Source organism: Homalodisca vitripennis, chromosome 4 (assembly GCF_021130785.1).
Source record: "Homalodisca vitripennis isolate AUS2020 chromosome 4, UT_GWSS_2.1, whole genome shotgun sequence".
Lineage (NCBI taxonomy): Eukaryota > Metazoa > Arthropoda > Insecta > Hemiptera > Cicadellidae > Homalodisca > Homalodisca vitripennis.
The window spans coordinates 40,987,696-41,007,780 of record NC_060210.1 but is presented as its reverse complement, the minus strand read 5'-3'; the positions used below and the strand labels follow the sequence as shown (position 1 = coordinate 41,007,780).

General features: G+C 31.4%; 1 protein-coding gene across 1 annotated transcript in view; it reads left to right on the top strand.

Annotated features, from left to right (window-relative positions):
- The window catches only part of LOC124359190 (tolloid-like protein 2), a 101,874-nt gene extending 85,376 nt beyond the window's left edge, over positions 1-16,498 (top strand). The window contains exons 12-18 of the mRNA XM_046811728.1: positions 502-662; positions 2,388-2,396; positions 3,905-4,091; positions 6,719-6,972; positions 10,024-10,237; positions 13,182-13,432; positions 14,073-16,498. Of these exons, the coding sequence (XP_046667684.1) occupies positions 502-662; positions 2,388-2,396; positions 3,905-4,091; positions 6,719-6,972; positions 10,024-10,237; positions 13,182-13,432; positions 14,073-14,234 (1,238 nt within the window). The 3' untranslated portion in view covers positions 14,235-16,498. The remainder of the gene's footprint in view (positions 1-501; positions 663-2,387; positions 2,397-3,904; positions 4,092-6,718; positions 6,973-10,023; positions 10,238-13,181; positions 13,433-14,072) is intronic.
- The last annotated feature ends 3,587 nt before the right edge of the window (positions 16,499-20,085 follow it).

The window sequence follows — 20,085 nt, the reverse complement described above, 5'->3', positions numbered from 1 at the left end:
CAATATATATTTTAATCTTTTTGGTCACACACCTGGAAAAATGGTAGTTCTCAGGAGTAACTATGTAGTGTTATCTTAAAATCACAATAAAACTAATTTACTGATTGCACTATTTTATGATGATAGTTTACATATATGGCTATGTCATGCAGTTGAGGTTCAGTGAGGAGGTAAATGTCACTGTTCTCTCTGCCCAACACACAAAGTATAAACAGTTTTATAAGAATTTTATCCACATGTAACTAAAATTTAACATGTGACAAACATTAAATGTCTGTCATTTTGTTGATAGTGTGATTTAATTATTAAATTAATAGTGGCTGGTCTTTCTCCACTGTTCCATACATAACTAATTGAAGTTGGATGTTTAACGGGATAGACGTATTAAATGTTAAAGAGATCTTTTAATTTTCATAAATTAATAAATTTGATTAGTGGATAATTAATTATATCTCATAATATTCATGTTGTGTCTTCAATCTTGCATTTCTTTGTTTGCAGATGCTTGTGGTGGTGTCATCGATGCCTCCAATGGAACCATCATCAGCCCGTCGTTCCCCGAACTATACCCCATAAACAAGATCTGCGTCTGGGAGATCATTGCACCTCCACAGTATCGTATTACTCTCAACTTTACTCACTTTGACCTTGAGGGCAACAATGTAAGCATTTTACTCATTCCTGGCAAACAATTGCTACAATTTTTTTAGTATAAAGTATGATGGTGCTAAAAGAGAGGTATAATATTTACTGTGTAAAATAAAATGACATATCTCAACTACAACAATTTCTGTTTTGTTATGAAACTGTATGCTTTTTATGGACATGAGTTGTGTTTAATATTCAGAGTATGAAGACAGGTTTGGTTTTGAAGAAAATCAGTCAAGTTCATATTTTAACCAGTGAAAGATTTTAAACCATCAATACTATTTAATGCCTTCAGAATAGCATTTTAGGTGTTGCTTTTACTTGACAAGACTCACTGAGGTCAAAACTAGTCGTAAATTGTTATAGATCATTGTAACCGTTTTACTGAGAGTAAAAGTTTAATATTCCCATTGCACATTGTAGTTTGTGGTTAACGGTGGCGTAACTAGGACTTGGCTTCTGTATATATTTTATTTAAGAACCCCACTCCAGGGGGTATGGAATAAACTCTAAATTTCAATAAACTAGTTATGCCAAATTCAAAACAAAACATCTAATTGCAGTATTTTTGACAACTTAATTATGTGTTTATACAATACTTGTAGCTAGTTTAAGTTGTATGTAGAAAATTCGAAAGTTTAGTCTGAATTGGTTAGCAAGATAGCTAGTATTTGTGCAGTTATATTATGTCTTACTCTTGAACAGTACATATACAAGATATTCAATTATATTGATATATTGATTGAATATCTTGTATATGTACTGCTCAAGAGTAAGACATAATATAACTGCACAAATACTAGCTATCTTTATGTCTTACTCTTGAGTAGTACATATACATACTATACTATACATTTCTGATACATCTACAGATTGAATATCTTGTATATGTACTGCTCAAGAGTAAGACATAATATAACTGCACAAATACTAGCTATCTTTATGTCTTACTCTTGAGCAGTACATATACATACTGTACTATACATTTCTGACCACAATGTTAACAATGGCTAGTAAATTTGTTAAATTATTCCATAAAACTTACTTGTTTAACATTATGCACTCTTCATGTGACCACATTGTTTCATTTTGCTACATTTCAACTATTTATGCTCTACCATGCCATGCTGATTATAGTAGGTCCCATGAATAAATAGACTTTACAATTTCTTTCAAGTCATCATTGTTCTCTATATTTAAGACCCAGTAGTAGTTAAAACGATCTTGAACTTTAGCCCCTTCTTGACTTCAGAAAAACAGTGATAAACTTTAAAATGTTCTTGTTTTTGGTCATAGAGTTATGGGAGTTGTCTTATTTTAAAGATATAGATTAATAGGCATCCAAACGCTCTTTAGGTTTTCTTGTATTGTGTATACTTTGTAAAAATTAAAAAGTATTTAGGTGTGTATTAATTATAACCTTAAAATGAGACATCTTCCTTTATGCTACGATTAAAATAAGGTCATAAAAGTGTTTGAAGTTTAACATTGCCATTTTGTGGCTAATAACAAGATGGCTGTAATCACTGTGGTTACTCATTAATTTTTACTTCTGATCTGAACCAAAATCTTAACATTTTTTATCCCTAACAATAATTTGTCCACAGAGTAATTGATTTGTTGCTAGTATTTTTGTGTGAAATTTATTTTCAAGTTTCTGTTGTTTAGTTATTTAATTGTGGTTAATAACCATACATTCTATACTTTGAATATTCATTCATTATGCATATTTGTTTCAGCTGTTCCAGGTAAGAACTATTGACTGGAGTGTGCACCAGAAGAACTGGTTTGTATGGAAGAACATCAGGACATTTTTCATTAAGTTTATTTAAAAAACCAGTTCCAAAATGGATTATCTTAAAACAATTAAAACACATTGTATTTAGATTATTATTCTTCGTCGATTCAGGTAGAATTTCCCTACAATATTGTATACTTTACATGACTAAAAATTGTTTTTTTTTTAAATTTTGAATCAAACAAAAGTAAAGGCCAATGTTGATTGACAGAAATAATTAATTAAAAACTTTTAGTACGGTCAAGTAGAGAACACAATATTACAAATGTTATGATGTACAGTAAAAGAAATAATATTACCAATATACTGAAATCTAAACATTTTAATTTACTTAATGAATTTTTTAAAAGTAGAAATCAATCCTTTTTTAAGCCTTATTCTGCTTGTCATCATGGGCCACTGGCTTGTAGGAGGATTTTATCACGCAGAATAAGGGGGAGAGTTGGTAGAATGCAAGGTCAACAGTACTGATCAAAATGCTTCAGCTACAGAAAGGATTTGAAGCTGCGTACCTCTCAGATAAATCCAAAGTCTGACACCTTAGACCATGTGACCATCAAACTCTCCCTCTCTAAATCCCTTTGGTTGATATTTCCCTGATTAAAAATATTATCATAACTCTGCAACACACACTTATCTTAGTTTAACATTGAAGTGTCTTAAGTCTGTAATAGGTTTCCAAATTGGCACTACTATTGACCATCATGTATCATCTAGGCTGGTTTTAATTACGCTCAGGGGTAATATGTTTTTCAATCTGCAAAAGCTGAGCATAATTTCTGTTATTTGGAAAGTTAACTACATTTGGTTCTAAAAGTAACACTGTTAAATTTTGAGGAATTTTTTATAGATGCAATTTAAACCTAAAGATTCTCAGATTTTTAAAAACTTGTTCATTTTCTATGTAAAAGCAATTTATTAGTAATAACATTTTTTAATGCCTTCATTGTAGGATTGTGCAACCTTTGGCCTTCAGTTCACTAGAACTTATTCAGTAAAAAGCAGTCCATGGCAGCTAACAAAAGAATATATATATATATATATATATATATATATATATATATATATATATATATATGGATTTTTCTATTGAAAATAATAGAATTAAGAAATAATTTAATAACATGTTCTGAATATCTAACTATATAAAAACTCAAAGGGTGTTCTTAAATGACAAAAATTATAAAGAGTAAGAAAATTAAGAGAAATGTTCATTGATTGGCCCTAATAACCTTCTTAGTCTTAAATAGTGTATGTTGTACATTTTTGCATAGGTTACATTGATATAAAAATTAGAAACAATTTAATACGATAAAAACCTAGCAAACTAACCAAAAAAAGTTTGAAAAGCATATTTTTTAGCCATACAATTTTCAGCTAATGAAAAAATAGTTATAACTTAATTTAAAATAATTACATAATTTTATTTATTAATATGCTGAATGTTCTCGTGCATAGCAAGAGTGTGAGTACGACAGTGTGGAGGTTCACAGCAAGATGTCGGCCGATGTGTTGAGGCGGCACGGAGTGTTTTGCGGCTCTCGTCTCCCCCCACTCCTTACCTCCGAGGGCAATTCCCTACGCATCGAGTTTAGTTCAGACAATTCGGTGCAGAAGTCTGGGTTTGCTGCTCTATTCTTTACAGGTTTGTCAGCTTAAAAAGTTATTCACTTTAAATAAATAAGAATCTCACAAGTGCTAACTCTATGAAGACAAATGATGCCTTTGTAGATTAAAAATAATTAGTTATGGTTTTATTTTATGAAGACACTTGTAACTTAAAGTTTCAAACAAAAGATCTAAACTTAGATGTCCCACAAAGGTAACTACTAAAAGTGAACAGAATTTACTAATTGTTTTCTTACATTTTCTGTGCTATAGTCTAGATTTTGAAGAATTGTCAATTGTTTTAAATGTTAACCCGAGAACTGGCATGTAATCCAGTTGACTGGAACAGCAACATCGGGTAACCTAAGTGAGCACATTCAAGACATCAAGTCAGAATGGCTGTGTGGTCTAAGGTGCTACTCAAGGACACAGGAGTTAACCTTGGAATCTGGGTTTGATTCCCACACCTGACATTAGGGATTTTGCGGTTTGGTGTACACTTATGAGAGTCACTGGGCTGTGGTAAAGCCATTGGGAGAACCCTACTTAAATTATTGGTGGTTGGCTTAAGTTCTATCCCTGTGTTGCGTTAAGCCCTCCATACACATAACAATTTACTGTGCGACTAAAGTCAGCAGACCGATCGTCTCAGTTGATCTATGAAAGAATGCTCCTCACATGTTCCAATTGGATGTCAGATTACATAGGTTAAAACAAAGAAAATGATGTCATGCTTCGATATCACGGTCATATCCAAACCTCAACTGAGCTATCTTTATTTACACTGGTAAGAAGTTACGATTTCACAGTATTACGACGATATGACTGTTCACGTGTAATATGTGTCACGATGTGATACGACTGATAATAACGAGTGATATGTAGAAGCTGAATCTCAAATCCAATAAGTCTAATCAGGAGCGACAGCTGATTGGCAGTACGGAAATTTACCATTGCTAACACAACTTTGTACTTTCTCTATGAAAAAATGTAGATACGTAACCAAATTAACAAATTACTATAGTAGAATAAAAATAGTATGGTTATAATTCGTATTTTCTATATTTATTTTGGTGCATCATCACGATGTTGAGGTGTCTATTCGCGGACAACTATTGATCATTAATACGCAAATTACCAATTGTTAAAATGTGTTTTTGTAGTTGTATAAAACCTATTTATAAACATAGAGTGTCAAAATAGTGTAATTTACTCATACTATTTTACATAAAGTTCATATTTTCTATGTCTATTCTTGTCATCACCAGCGTATGTCTACTGGTTCTATGCGTTGGGATCAGCTGCTCGGTGGTAAACAGACTATCGTTAATTTTGATTTCATATTGACATTGTGCTTGGTGTTGTTGTACATAAATAGATTCTCTATAAGGTTTATAGATTAGGGTTATATATATAAAGTTTATCCTACATTTTTCTAATCGTGAATAAAGAAGATTAAAATAGGCAACAATGCTGGTGACAGAAAACCATCACCTTTGCACTCAACTACAGCTGTATATTTGGTTTGAAAATAGACTGGAGAATTGGAAATTTTTTATCGGAAAAACCAGAAACTAAAAAAAAGTTTTAGCAACATAAACATTGGTAAAATAATAAATTATGCTATAACTGCCCGGGCAGACAGTAAATTTGCCGTGAATCTGACCTGAGGGAACAGAAAAGTAATATACTTAATCTAGAACAGTTTGTAAAGTTTCAGATAACTGCTGTTAGATTCCACCATGTAACAGAGTTAGAAACAGAGCTGGATATTGATATTGCTGACTGAACAGGGGGCAAGCTTTTTAAACAATTAAAACTAATTTTTAACATATTTTTGTATGAAAAATATATCTATAATATTAACCATTCAAACTTTTTATACAAAAATGATGGCAAACATATATAAACAATTAGTGTCAACTAGAAGTTAATACTGGACTTAACCATTTTTTAGATAGCCAACTTTTTTCTATGAATATTTATCATACATTTACAAGGGTAACAGTATCAGGGTAACATTTAGTAATCTGTATAAAATTTTAAGTCTTTTCTTTGTGCCTTCAGTAATTTTAAATTAAAACGATAGATATATTTTAAAAGAGAAAATGTTGTTATGTGCCAGTCTAGGGTATCAGAGATAAAGGTCTAGCATATACATCAGTATCCATAATTTGTGTATAAATATTTGGTTCTTAATATCTGCATCCAGTAAAGTACATTCTGCTCTTTTGATTTGCTCATGAATATTTCTCTCTTTAATATTTGAGTGTAGTGCTACTATTACAGAATAGTGTTTCATTATTTTTGCATGTTAACCCATTCAGCATTACAGTTAGTGTATATTGTAGCCTTTTAGTTTTCCTCTGTTCACTATCACTGATCCACAGAGGATTAAACTATAGTTATTTGTTTGCTTCACCTATTCATTAAGTTATGCTAACTTTTGTTGTAAAATGTCACTATTAAGAAATTATTGTATGTAGACTATTTACAATAACACAAATTTTCTCACAATGTAGCAAGGTTAATGAAATAAGAGTTTCTTAATAAAACGGTTACAGTGATATGGGACTGTAGGGGATGTATTATTCAAATATCTTGAATCTTTTGGAGAACCCTAGTAACCAGATGATAGATGACAATAAACCGGTGATGTTCTAGACATGGATGAGTGTGCAACAGACAACGGTGGGTGTCAGCACGAGTGTCGGAATACCATTGGCTCATATTCATGCTGGTGTCACAACGGTTTTACGTTGCATGAGAATGGCCATGACTGCAAGGAGGGGGGCTGCAAGTATGAGCTGACTGCCCCTGTTGGCACTGTCTCAAGCCCTAACTACCCTGACTACTACCCGAGCCGTAAGGACTGCGTGTGGCACTTCACCACCACTCCCGGTCATCGCATCAAACTGGTATGACTACACAGCATAAAACTTACCTGTGTCATCCGAGTTATTCAGAACATTTAACTTTTAACTACTCTCAATCTTATTCTGCACCGTAAGGCATCTGCCACAGTCAACGTATTAAACTATGTCCAACACCATCAAGATAGAAAAAACACATAACCATAGAATTAAAAATTTAAGCGATATTAACTCAAATAACATTAAAAAGTTAAGAAATTGAAAAGCAAACATTTATTTAAAAATTTTCAATATTTGAAATAACAGATACTTTTTTTATAAGAAACATGCGTTAGTTTATAGTAAAACAAAATAATTAATGTTTGTTTACCTATCATATTATCTTTCATAATTCAGAATCATTATTAATGAACTTGATAAATGTTGAATTACACATTAACTCTAAATTTCCATGACCAAGTAAACTATTTTAATTTTTATATTTATAGCTATGAAGAATCCAGATTATAATGTTATTTGAATTGATACTCTAAGAAATTTCTATACATTGTTATCTAGGAAACAAATGTTAATATTAGGTACCATGATTACTGAAGACCAGTGAGGTATTGGCAGATAATACAAGTCACTAGACAGTCTCTTCACTATGTCATCTAGAGATCAGAGGTTGTGTTATAATTGCTAGTCAAAGACCAGTCAGGTACTGGAATGTAGTATCTTGAGGCTCAGTTGACAGTATTATTGAACACGGTGAACCACTAGATCACACATCATATTGTGCTGTGTTTTTTATGTTTGGTTTTATTTATTTATATTTTATAAACATACCATCTATCTCTTTGCATGGTCTGATCTTGGATCCTCCCACATCGTCAGGATCTTGACCCTCTCCTTAAAAGTTCTATTATTCAGAAACCATGAATCTTTAACCACTTCCAAATTTTCCTGGTAGTAACTTTACATTGTTTTTAAAGAATCTGTAGCTTGGAATCTTGTAATTTAAACACATTTTAACTTTCAGAGGAATTTTAAGTTTCATATTTTTTTCTTTTGCCGATTATTGTTTTATAAGAACAACTTTCAGATGAGACTTTTGACAGATAAATAGTCAATTCTACAGCTAACTTATTTTCAACTGATAACAAAGAAAGTTGATTTAGTTTATATTACCCCTAAAATAGACCTTGAACAGTTCTTCATCAAACAAATTCCTTGTTCCCCAGATGCAACACTCACAGGAATAGAAGGCAGCATTAAAACAATGCAAATTGCTGTGAAAACACTTAGAATTTATAAATGATAAATTTTATTCTACAGTTTCAAAGGCAAGTTACTTTTTACATTGTGCGTAGACTCGAGTTGTAAATTTTAGGTTTAGGATTTTATCTAGAGGAGTGAGTGCATTAATATTATAACAACATTTTAATTGAAAGAAGTAATCTGAAGCAGTATAAATTATGGATATGATTTAAGATTTATGATTTAAGTTTTGTTTAAACTGTTTGTAAAGCTGAAATAATTTGGGGCAAGTTTTGTGCAATGGGAGCTATTGTGACGCGCAATCTAAACCCTATAACAGTTTTTTACTTTTGAATTATGAGACAAATTGTGTGAATTATACTAAATGCTGAGAGGTATTCCCTATTAATTCATAACATGCTTTTTGAAACCAAGGGTTGGACTATTTTTCCATATTGTGGGAAGGGCAATATGGCAACTGAATAAGTTTTTGAGGTAAACACTGATTCATCCTCCCTACAGTGCTGATTTAGTGCACTCAGACATCCACTAAGTTTTTCAACACTTATGGAAATTGATTGAAAAATTAGTTATTAAATGTAAGAAGAAATTATTACTTAAGGGTTAAATGTGCAAAAATAACAGTTTTTGATTATGATATTTAAAACTTGTGCCATGATTAATGTTTTTAGATAAAACGTAATAAATACAAAAGTTTTTGTATATTTTATTTTATGTTAATTATTTTTTCTACGTTTCTGCTGCCTCATTAATGCTGTGATGGGCAATTATAAATTAAGCTGACAGTATACTAACATACTTAAGGTAATGGTGTACTAGCATACCGTACATAATGATGATTATGTGGAAAACAAATAATATTTATTTTCATTCTTCATCAAAGTTATAAATCAGCTTTTCTTTTTCTATTGCAAATATTTTTTTACATGATGAACAACACCTATGCACTTTCACATTACTTGTTCAACACATTCTTCAGTCACTCTTGGTATTTTGTTGTCGTTCACTTAGAGCAAGCGATGAGGAAACCCCCATTGCACTTAGTCCAAAAAGGATCTTTTTGCTGCTTCCAGAAAGTTATGATATTTAGGATGGGTAAGGTTAACATTAAGTGCTACCTATTATAAAAATCCCAAGAACCCTCCTGGAGATTCAGTCATCGATTCTTCGCTTTATAAAAATAGCTGGTGTTATCAAACTGATGATACTATCTGGGTATCATTATCACTTGCAGGATTGTAATTCAACTTTATGAGGAACACCTGTTGAACTGGTTCAATGTTTGCAATGTATAAAACACAAACAAGATTTCTGTTCACTAGCTCCGATCTGTACAACAAGCACTTTCTAGTAGAGGATAGATCTGATTGATCTACATCAAAATGAAATAGTGTATTTCCATGTACACATGTGTAACCGATAAAACTGTTTAACTCAATCAGTTATGTCAAATCGCATAAATACTACAAAATCATAAATCCTTAATAATTCATTTTTGAGCATCCAGAATAAAACATATAGAAATGATGTAGGTACTGTTTATAACTTTCCTTGATAGTATATGTTTTTTGACATAAATAAATTTTTAGTAATGTATGTTTTCATACACCAACTAGGAAACACAACGATTTAATTTCACAATTTTTTATATAAATTTATAATTACAAAAATATTATCTGTTATGTATCAGATCTACTAATGAATTTAGTTTAAACGTTTAGAGTAATAAAGGAAACTGGCCTGAAAAATCCTAAATTTTCATGTTTAGATTTTTTTTATCATTGAAACTAATATGAAACTTATATGACTGAGTTATCCCAACTCATTTCTGTCCAGCTGTTCACAGAGTTTGAGATGGAGCCGCACCAGGAGTGTGCCTACGACCACATTGTGCTGTACGATGGAGACTCCACAGATTCCCACATCCTTGGACGCTTCTGTGGCTCCAAGGTGCCCCACCCCATTCTGGCCACTAGCAACCAGATGTTCATGGTGTTCAAGTCTGATGCTTCTGTGCAGAGGAAAGGCTTCGTAGCCACACACACAACTGGTACGTATTGATAACGAATCAATATATATATATATATATGGGTATACAATTTTAAAAAGAAATCATTTCATTAAACATTTTTGTATTTTGAAACTGACTGTACAAATCTAAATTAAAATATTGTATGAAATATACTGAAAAATCATTGATTCATCTCCAGTAAATAAAAACAGAATAACAACTTTTTTCTAACCATAAATTTATTTTGAAGTGTGTAGTAAAGATTTTAAATATTTATAAAAGTGAAAAAGAAAATTTTTACATTTATAGCATGAAGACACATTTTAGGTCTCTGACTGAATTGAAAATAGGACACACTCGTCTAACCATTTGGAGAATAACACCATTTAACCAGTGGTGCACCCAGAAATTGTTTCTCAGGGGTGTCCAGAACAGTGTGGAGTCGGGGGTATGGAAAACCCACAGATTGGTAGGAGGCTTGTGGGGTCTCCCCCAGGGATTTTTTGTAATATTAGGTCCTACAATTTTTATCTTATAATACTTTTGAACTAATAAAAAGAGCAAGTGGTGCAAAGTGGAGAGTCAGCGGGTGTAAAGTTTGCAGTAAAAACACTCTACCACTAATCACCATCAAGCTTATACTGGGACAATTAAAATGTTAAAAAATACAGTTTATATGAAGTTTCTTTAACTAAAACAAAATTTAATCATAACAGTAAAAAAATATTGAACTAGATAGTTATGTTTAAATCACACAACAAGACCAAAGCCATTTCTACTCTTGGAACTAAAAGTAGGTATAGGTATCCGAGTTTCAAAGTTGTTGCTTTAGTAGTCCACAAACTAAGTAATATAGCAATAACAGGAGTTATATTAAAATTTAGCTTGATTATTTTTGTATTTCTATATATAAAACTGTTTACTAACGACAACTTCCAGTTTTTATATCAGTAACAATGTGAAAAATACTAGTTTTTGGTGCTTATCAACCAAATTGCAAATTTGAAAATTGAGAACTTACATATATATGTGCAAGTTGACTGTATATAATTCTAGAATAATTTGAAAATAAAGTTATTATTGAAAACTGATCTACAAAATTCGGCTTAAGTCACGTTATGGAGCTCATAGTTATTATCTTAGTCGTGTATGTTTCAAACCGCTATTAAACATGTTTAATTTGTAATACAGATTTAATTGAGAAGGTTTTGTTCATTTACCGTAACCAGCAACTGGTTTTTATAACATGCAAATCGCCAGACTGCCCAGGGCGGTGTTGCCTCATAGTGAGAAAGAATGACAACAACAACACATAGTTCAAAACTGCTCAGAACTTGAAAATATCTCACTACCATGACACCTGATCAGTCAGGACTACTCCAAAAGATACTTTGTACTGCTACTCATTGGTCCTGAGAGTACAAGTTACAACCGAAAATACCTGGTACAGGTTACTTTTACGGTACAAATACTTTATACATGGTTCATGGTACAAAGTACTCGAACTTGTTTAGCAGTAACAGTAACTGGAACATTTTAGAAGTACTCTGTAATATATGATTTTAAATCAGTACGAGTAAATTTTGTACTCAGATATTGGAGTACCGGGTACAGGTAGAAGCAGCAAGAAATAGTAAGATCACTTTTGTAGTTTTGTATTACGGTGAAATAGTTAGCGTTTTCTATGTGTAATGCTGTGTATTTCTCAATTAAAATAGTCATACAGTTTGAGTTTATACATTTGATTATAATTGAATGAAAAGTTCCAATATAAGTATTATTTTTAGTCGAAAATAGACTATTATGTAATTGATTATTTTGAAATAAAATGCTCTTTAGATACAGATCCTGTTTGGTCCTCCCGTTGGTGAACCCCTTCATTTGAAACCTAAAGCTCTAATTCCTGAAGTACCTCATATACTCTGATAGGTTAAGTAATGTGGTATGCCTGAAACCGCACATCCCCGTTCGCACACCCAAAGTAGACAATTAGGAAGCGAGCACCCATGGTGGCGAACGGGATCATGGATCAGAACTAAACCTAGAAGGAAAAAAGAACACTGTGGATAGGGTGCTCAGATTCATTTTCTAAATACAAAATTCACCAACACAGAGTAGAAAAAAGACATCTTTAACCAAGATAAGAACCTCTCTGCCGAAAGAAAATAATTGGCCTGCCAAATCAAAAAAAGACATGACTGCACCTGGATAAATAAAAAATTAGGAACAACCATAATTTAAAACAATAACTGCCAATTCCACCTGGTATCCTTTGGCTAAGGGTGGGCTCCTAATGAAATCCAAGAAATAAAACTAAATAGCATTTAAACTCAACTTAAAAACTAAATGACAAAATATAAACTACAATAACTAAATAATTAAAACAAATAGCAGGGTATCACAGATGTTGACTAGTGGTATTCATCTCACATGGAGGCCAGTTTTCCAGCAGAGCAGGAAAAACCTGGAAACTGATGTCTTCGACCACCCATGATGAAAAGCAGCAGGAGTTTAGAGTTCTCCTCCTGGACCTTGTCAGTGAGAAACGTAGAACTTACGCCAACATGTTAGTGGGAAAATTATAAAGGAAATAACAAAATAAATTGAAAAGGCAAAATTCTATTACAAGTACTTCCACTAACATGCAGAAATATCAGAAGTTCCTTGCCACTCTCAAAGGATGTGCAGAGCGCTCCGAAACAGTACAGTCAGTGCCTTCTGCAGCCACAATGAACAACACTTACATATACTATATAAAGACACATACATGAGCCGGGGAGATAACGGGGCTGAAGACTTTGAACCTGCTCATGCCACAAGAAAGTAAATGTAACTAGCAGCCTCTGCTTGCTGTATATCAGAAGCTAGTGTATATAGTGGTTACTGTTTACAGTATATCACAATATGTAAATCAATGTAATTAGCAGCTACTGTTTGTTGTATGTCACAAGTAAGTCAGTGTAACAAGGAGCCATTGTTTCAGCATGCGGAGGTCACCTTCAAGCCAGTACACGAGTGAAACATCTCTACTCTCACTCCAAGTACGGAGACCACAACTACGAGAACCGAGCGGACTGTGACTGGTCAATAGAAGCCCCACCAGGCAAGAATGTCCATCTTACCTTCCTCACTTTTGAGGTGGAGGATGAACAAGATTGTGGCTATGACTTCGTAGAGGTCTACAGTGGCTTAGACGCCAGTGGCCCCTCCTATGGCAGATTTTGTGGCAACTCGGTGAGTAACAGATTAGGACGAGAGCTGAGTTATTATGTAAATGCTACATTATCACATTATCAGCATTATAGGAATCTCATGGACAATATTTGGGCATTAATGAGTATCCGGTTACTCATGTACAAGTGTAATGTCTGTGACATGAATAATTGGTAACAACTTTATGACAAACTTTTTGTATAGCAGATTTCAGCAATCAGTATAGGTGGGGAAATGTTACATCCTTGATGCTAGAATGGTAAGGCAAGAGGATAATCTGTCACCAAAAAAGAAGTAACGACTGCTTCTACACAAAGTTGTATTTATACTAATAGTATATTGTTATTATATGCAAATTCAAAAGCATTATTTTTATTGATTGACTTGAAATATAGAAGTACTTTACGCAATGTAAAAAATATATATTTTTTTGAAGAAAACTTGAACTTAATGAGTAACTTGTTTTGCACAAAAAAAGTTACTAACTCAGTAAGGGAATTATTGATTCAGTTGAATAAGGTATCAAATTAATTTTTTCCAACAATATAACAAATTTTAGATTAAAAAAAAACTGGAAATTTGTGGGTGTAGATGCAGAAAAAATGTATAATGAATGATTTTGAAAAGAAGAAATGAATTGCCTATAACTTGCCTGTTTCAGAACCCGACAGACATTGTGTCTGTAAATGAAGCACTACTAGTCCGGTTCCATTCTGATGATACAATCGTCAGTAAAGGTTTCTCCGCATCATACGTGGCAGTGGAACCTTTAACCAGTGAAGAGTCCCCTTACAATTTTCAAGATGAGAACGATGACTTTTAAATTGGCGAATGATGTCCTTAGTTTTGTGATGCTCATCCAGAAAAATAGCACACGAAGCAGTAAGTGTGGGAGCACTTATTGTTTTATAGCTGAATCACTTAATTGTGTTTTATAATAGGAAGACAACGTTCCTTCTTAGGTAAATTATTAAAGTGTCTATGTATGTCATGTAATTTTAAATGAACTGTAATTATTTAACAGCATTTGTAAACTTTATCAAATTTGCTGCAGTTATGGTGTCATGAATATAACATACATATCTTTTATAGAAAAAATATTTATAATAACTATGGACTTTGTCATGAGTTATCAGATGGTACAAGATAAGACTCTTCAATGCTAGCTAAGATTTGGTTAAGTCGTTTTGTGCTTGTCCTTCAAAAATTGTATTTTGATATTGAGTAGGTAGGTATCCATAAATTCAAAACATCTAATTACTGAAACCAACAAGACATATGTGTTTTTATCTTTGATGTATCTCCAACAAAAATTGAGATATAGCTACAAACAAAGTGAGAAATTACGAGACACATTTTCTTCAAATTTCACAGCCAAAGACAAAAAAGAAGAGGGATGTGAAGGGTTTTGAAAGGAACTAGGCTTAAATAAATCTTGGATTCAATTCCTATGTTACCAGTTAGAACTCAGTAATTTACTGAATCATAGCTTTATTCTATTAATTCTTGAAGTAAATAATGTTAGTCTACAACAAAGAATGATTTACAGGAATTTTAATCATTAAGTTCTCTTGATAGTTTGGTAGTCTATGGGAGGATAAAAAGAAGAATACCTTCTGTTTTAATAAGTCAATAACTAACAAGACTTTAATAATAAATTGTCTCAAAATACAAAAAAAAAAAAATCATTTGGTTTAGCTTTACTAACCACAAACTTAAGTCAGTGCAGATGTAATCAACGGCCTTCTAATTTTTAAATAACAAGAAAAATCATATACAAAGCAAAAATAGATCAGCAGGTGCAATTCTTAAGATAGAATTCTGTTAAACATATCAATTTAGTATGGGTAACTTATCTGTATCATTGAAATTCAGCACTTTTCAAACTGCGCAGAAATAAAAAACACATCAAATTAAATTTTCATAAAAGAAAATAAATTTTCAAAAAAAATACCCACAGTTGGTTTGAGAAAGAGTGACAACACTGAAATTCATTGTGAATAGAATATTATAAGTATTATTAAATAAATACTATATTATAATTACACGATTAATTTATGTGTCAACAAGTGGAACAAATTGTGCAGGATAGCTTTATATTTGTTCGATCATTTTACACAAGGCCATACAGTCAATTATTCTAATCACAACTTTACAAATTTCCATAACTCTTTATGCTGATGTATAGGTACAGAAATTAATATATCAGTAACATGCAAATTGAATTTGAATTTTAGTACCTTACCTCAAAGTCTACCATACTGTAAATCTATTTATTTACATTCAAGCTTAATTTATTCCTTGATTAAGTTATTCTTTAAGGATTCTATTCTAAAATTACAATAAAAGTAGGTTTGTCGCTGATGTATAGGTACAGAAATCAATACATCATTAACATGCAAATTGAATTTGAATTCAGTACCTTACCTCAAAGTCTAACTTACTGTACATCTATTTACTTACATTTAAGTTTATTCTATTCCTACTTGTAATTGATTTTTAAATGTAAATTTTTACATCTTGTGTTCTGAATTGTTACAAATTTGATAGCATTAGCAAATAATTAAATACATATTCAACTCATAATATACATTTTAATTTGTACTTCTAAGTAGCTGATAACATTACCATACAATAATAAGAGTTTTATCATTTAACATAGGTTTATACCAACACTTGTAATTATTTTCTAATAGAAACTTATTCTGTACTTCTAGAAAATTGTAACAGGTAAATGAAACAGGTCTGTTCTTAAGAGTACATTAGTACATATCATATTCTTTAGGCTAGTCAGTTGGTGTAAGTCAGCCCCCTCACATTGTAATGTGTGGCCATCATAAACTTTCACCCTTCATCGTTTTTGTCTTGACTGTTATTTTGTTAATCATTCGTTGTATATAATTATATATACTAAGCAATATTTCCATTTTGTAAAATATGTCTTGGGATAGATGTAGATCAGTGTAAATAAATGTGATTTTTAAAATGTGATTTACTTTATAACCTAGTTGTATACAAAGACGTTAATGAAATGTGTAATTATGTTACATTCCTGTGTGTTTTTTATCAAATAAACATACACTGTTATGTTATGTTTTATTTTTTTGCCATTGAATGCTCCCTTAATTTTATTCTCTTTATTTAAAAGCTATCCTTTAAACTGCATGACAACTGATTATAAAATTCTTGAATCAAATATGTTATTAATTTATATGTAATCAGTTTTAAGTATGAATTTCATCAGAAATTAACAAGTTTTAAAACTTAAGAATAATTTTTGCTATACAAGTTTTGATAAATATTTGCCAAGATCCTAAAGGGTTTTTGGATTGGGTAAATTGTTTTAACTTACACAGACCTTTAAGGTACTTTTTGTAAAAAAAAACATATTTGTATTTTTTATTATTGTAAAAAAGATTTTAGACATTCAAAAAGTAGCCACTTCAGCCATCTTTAAATACAGCAGACAAAAAGACTGCTGATGTTAAGGTTTCTACGGGATTAATATGAAATGTGACTAAATCGAGTCATATTTTTTATTAATAAAAAATTAATGCAGTTTGTTATAGTACCAGAATAACTTAAATTAATAGCATAGTAATAATAATAATAATTTGAATATAAATGACGTAATAATAATAACATATCAAAAACGTTATAAAAATAAATAATATATATCAACAATATAATAATAAATGACATAATAACAACAGTTAAAACATGAAACAATAACATAACAATATCCAAACAACAACAAAAAATGTTAAATATAATAATATACTATTTTTTACAAAATAAATTAAGAAATAACAGCATGCTCTATTGCTGTTGTTATTATTAACTTTTTAAAGCTTAATTTATAAAACACTGATACACAGATGGTGTGGCACAGCTTAAAACACCATAATAAATACTTGCTACATCCTGCAACATTGAAATAGGTAGGCTATAGTCGTATATTAAATATAATTATTATGAACGAAAAAGGTTTTTTTTTCCGGAAAATTGCCATCGTTCAATAATACTAAATAGCAGTAACACAACGTTTTGAGATCTGTAATGTGATCTTCCTCGGGTGAATAACTAACATAATACATTACTGCAATCTATGTTAATATAAACAAATCATACCAGAGGTTTGTGACACGCATAAATTAGGAATCACAACAACTATGTTGTATGTCAACTCAATCCTCACTAAATTACATGCGTTTAATACAAACATAATACAGCACTAATTGTTCTACTCTATCAAATAACGAGTTTGCCACTCTTTCTGTACCGACATAAAAAGGCCCACTACCGTTTCCTCCCTTTTTGCCGTTACTTGTTTTTGTCCTGATGATTGCCATTTACTATTGACCTCTAATAAGTTTTATGTGGTTGGTCGGCGAATGCAGTCCTATTGTATTCTGCAGTTCAGTTTTAATAATTAGTTCTGTGTTTTGTTTTTAGTTATTATACGTTTTAAAGTTAGCAAATGTCCGGAAAATCCTGTTTCCTTCACAATCTTTTCATTTAAAAAACTGCAAACAAAGGATATAATTATATTTGCAAGCATATAGTATTTGTATTGATTGATTTACTAGAAACATTGAAGTATACCATTGGATATATGATTGTTTATATTTCTGAAGTGACAATTATCTGGAAACCTTACAAGATATACTATTAATAAACGTTCTCTAACATGAACAGAGAATTCTAAAGCCATATTCATGTTGCTCTACTGTGCCTAATAATTGAAATATAACCATTATTTATCACAATTTTGAACAGCAACCATATTGAAACCTAAATAGATGTGTACTTGAAAAAGTATGAAAGTTCTTTTAAAAGTGTCATTCCTGTGTTGTGTATAGTTGAAATACGGTATGTATTTTGAAAATGAGCTTATGACCATCATTTTGAAACTTTTTATTGGTTAACCCTAGCTAATGAAAATATATATCCATTTGTAAGCAATACCTATGTACTGAGTTTTGTTTGTTTAACTAAGATAGAAAATATATATCCATTTGTAAGCAATACCTATGTACTGAGTTTTGTTTGTTTAACTAAGATAGAAAATATATATCCATTTGTAAGCAATACCTATGTACTGAGTTTTGTTTGTTTAACTAAGATAGAAAATATATATCCATTTGTAAGCAATACCTATGTACTGAGTTTTGTTTGTTTAACTAAGATAGAAAATATATATCCATTTGTAAGCAATACCTATGTACTGAGTTTTGTTTGTTTAACTAAGATAGAAAATCGTTGCTCCAAATGTACATACATGTCATGCAGAATACTTACTTGAGTATTTTTGTATATAGATCACAATTTTGGTAATAGATACAACATTTAATGTTCTTATGAAAACATTGGTACATAAGGTTTTACACTTATTTTTCTAGCTGTTATTCCAAAGGATCAATCCGAATCTCTCATTATAATTCTGTGTATATTAACCCTTATATTTCCAAGTCCATAAGCTTATACAGAATGAAAAAACCCTTCTGTAGACTCCACGAAATGGATGCTACATCTCGTACAAGGTCATCAGTAGAACTAAATTTTAGGTAAACAGCTAATGCACTTTTCCATCTTTATTACTATTTATATATAAATTAATGCATCTACTGCAATAAACGTTTTTAAGGGATAGTGTGCAAAAGCAGCCAACAAAATCAAAAAATTGTCAAAGTCTAGATGTTTTAGTAATTGAAATACATACATGTCCTGAAACCATCTTCACAACTTATTTTTATTTTTTATGCCACGAACACAAACAGAAACAATTTTGAAAGTTGTTAATAGAAATTAAATACTACAAATATTGTTAGTAACATTTCAAATGTAATCCTTTTTTTAATTCATCTGATTTATGTAGGCTAGTACGAGTAGTTCTTTATATAGTACAGCTGCTGAACACTGCAACTATGACGATCAACTTATTCAATCTACTTAAGTTAATGCTGCTGCTGCTGCTTCAATGAACTATAACCATGACTTCACTGAGCAACCTAAATAAGAGAGTTAAGGCAGAGATTGAGTGGCAAAGATGACCTATAATTCTTAACTTTACCTCTATAATAAAGACACATTTCATTTCAAAATGTAACCCCCAATACTTCTAAAATCTTACAAAATTGCTAAAAAATATAGACGTTATAATAAACGCCAAGGTTTTATTTATAACGAGATAATGACGATGTTCGTCCTAGTCTTTCTGAAGGCACTACCGGTACCAAGAGATAGAATAAAGCTGACATTATGGCCGATCTTCAGTGACTCTTATTCCTAAAACAACCAAACATTGTGGCAATCAAACAATGTCTCTTGAGTTCATATTAGTGGTGAAAGATAAGATGGCAGATTATGTAATAAATAAATACGCTCTACGTTCTCTAATGTACTTGATATGACATAAAAAAAATCAACAACAGCCCAAGCTTAGTACAAACCTCTTTTTGTTACTAATGTGCCAATGTGTTCCAAGTGGAGGAAATTCATCTGTCAATAAATTGCACACGAAAATCATATGAGATAATAAACTAAATCTCACAACCGACACTTCTGATTGAAGACTGGATGAGAAGAGTGTTAATCCTTGACAAATTTTCGTGTTACCACATGTTTACCGTATCAAGTTTCTTATCAAAAGAGTTTTTGTTGAAATTGAAGTG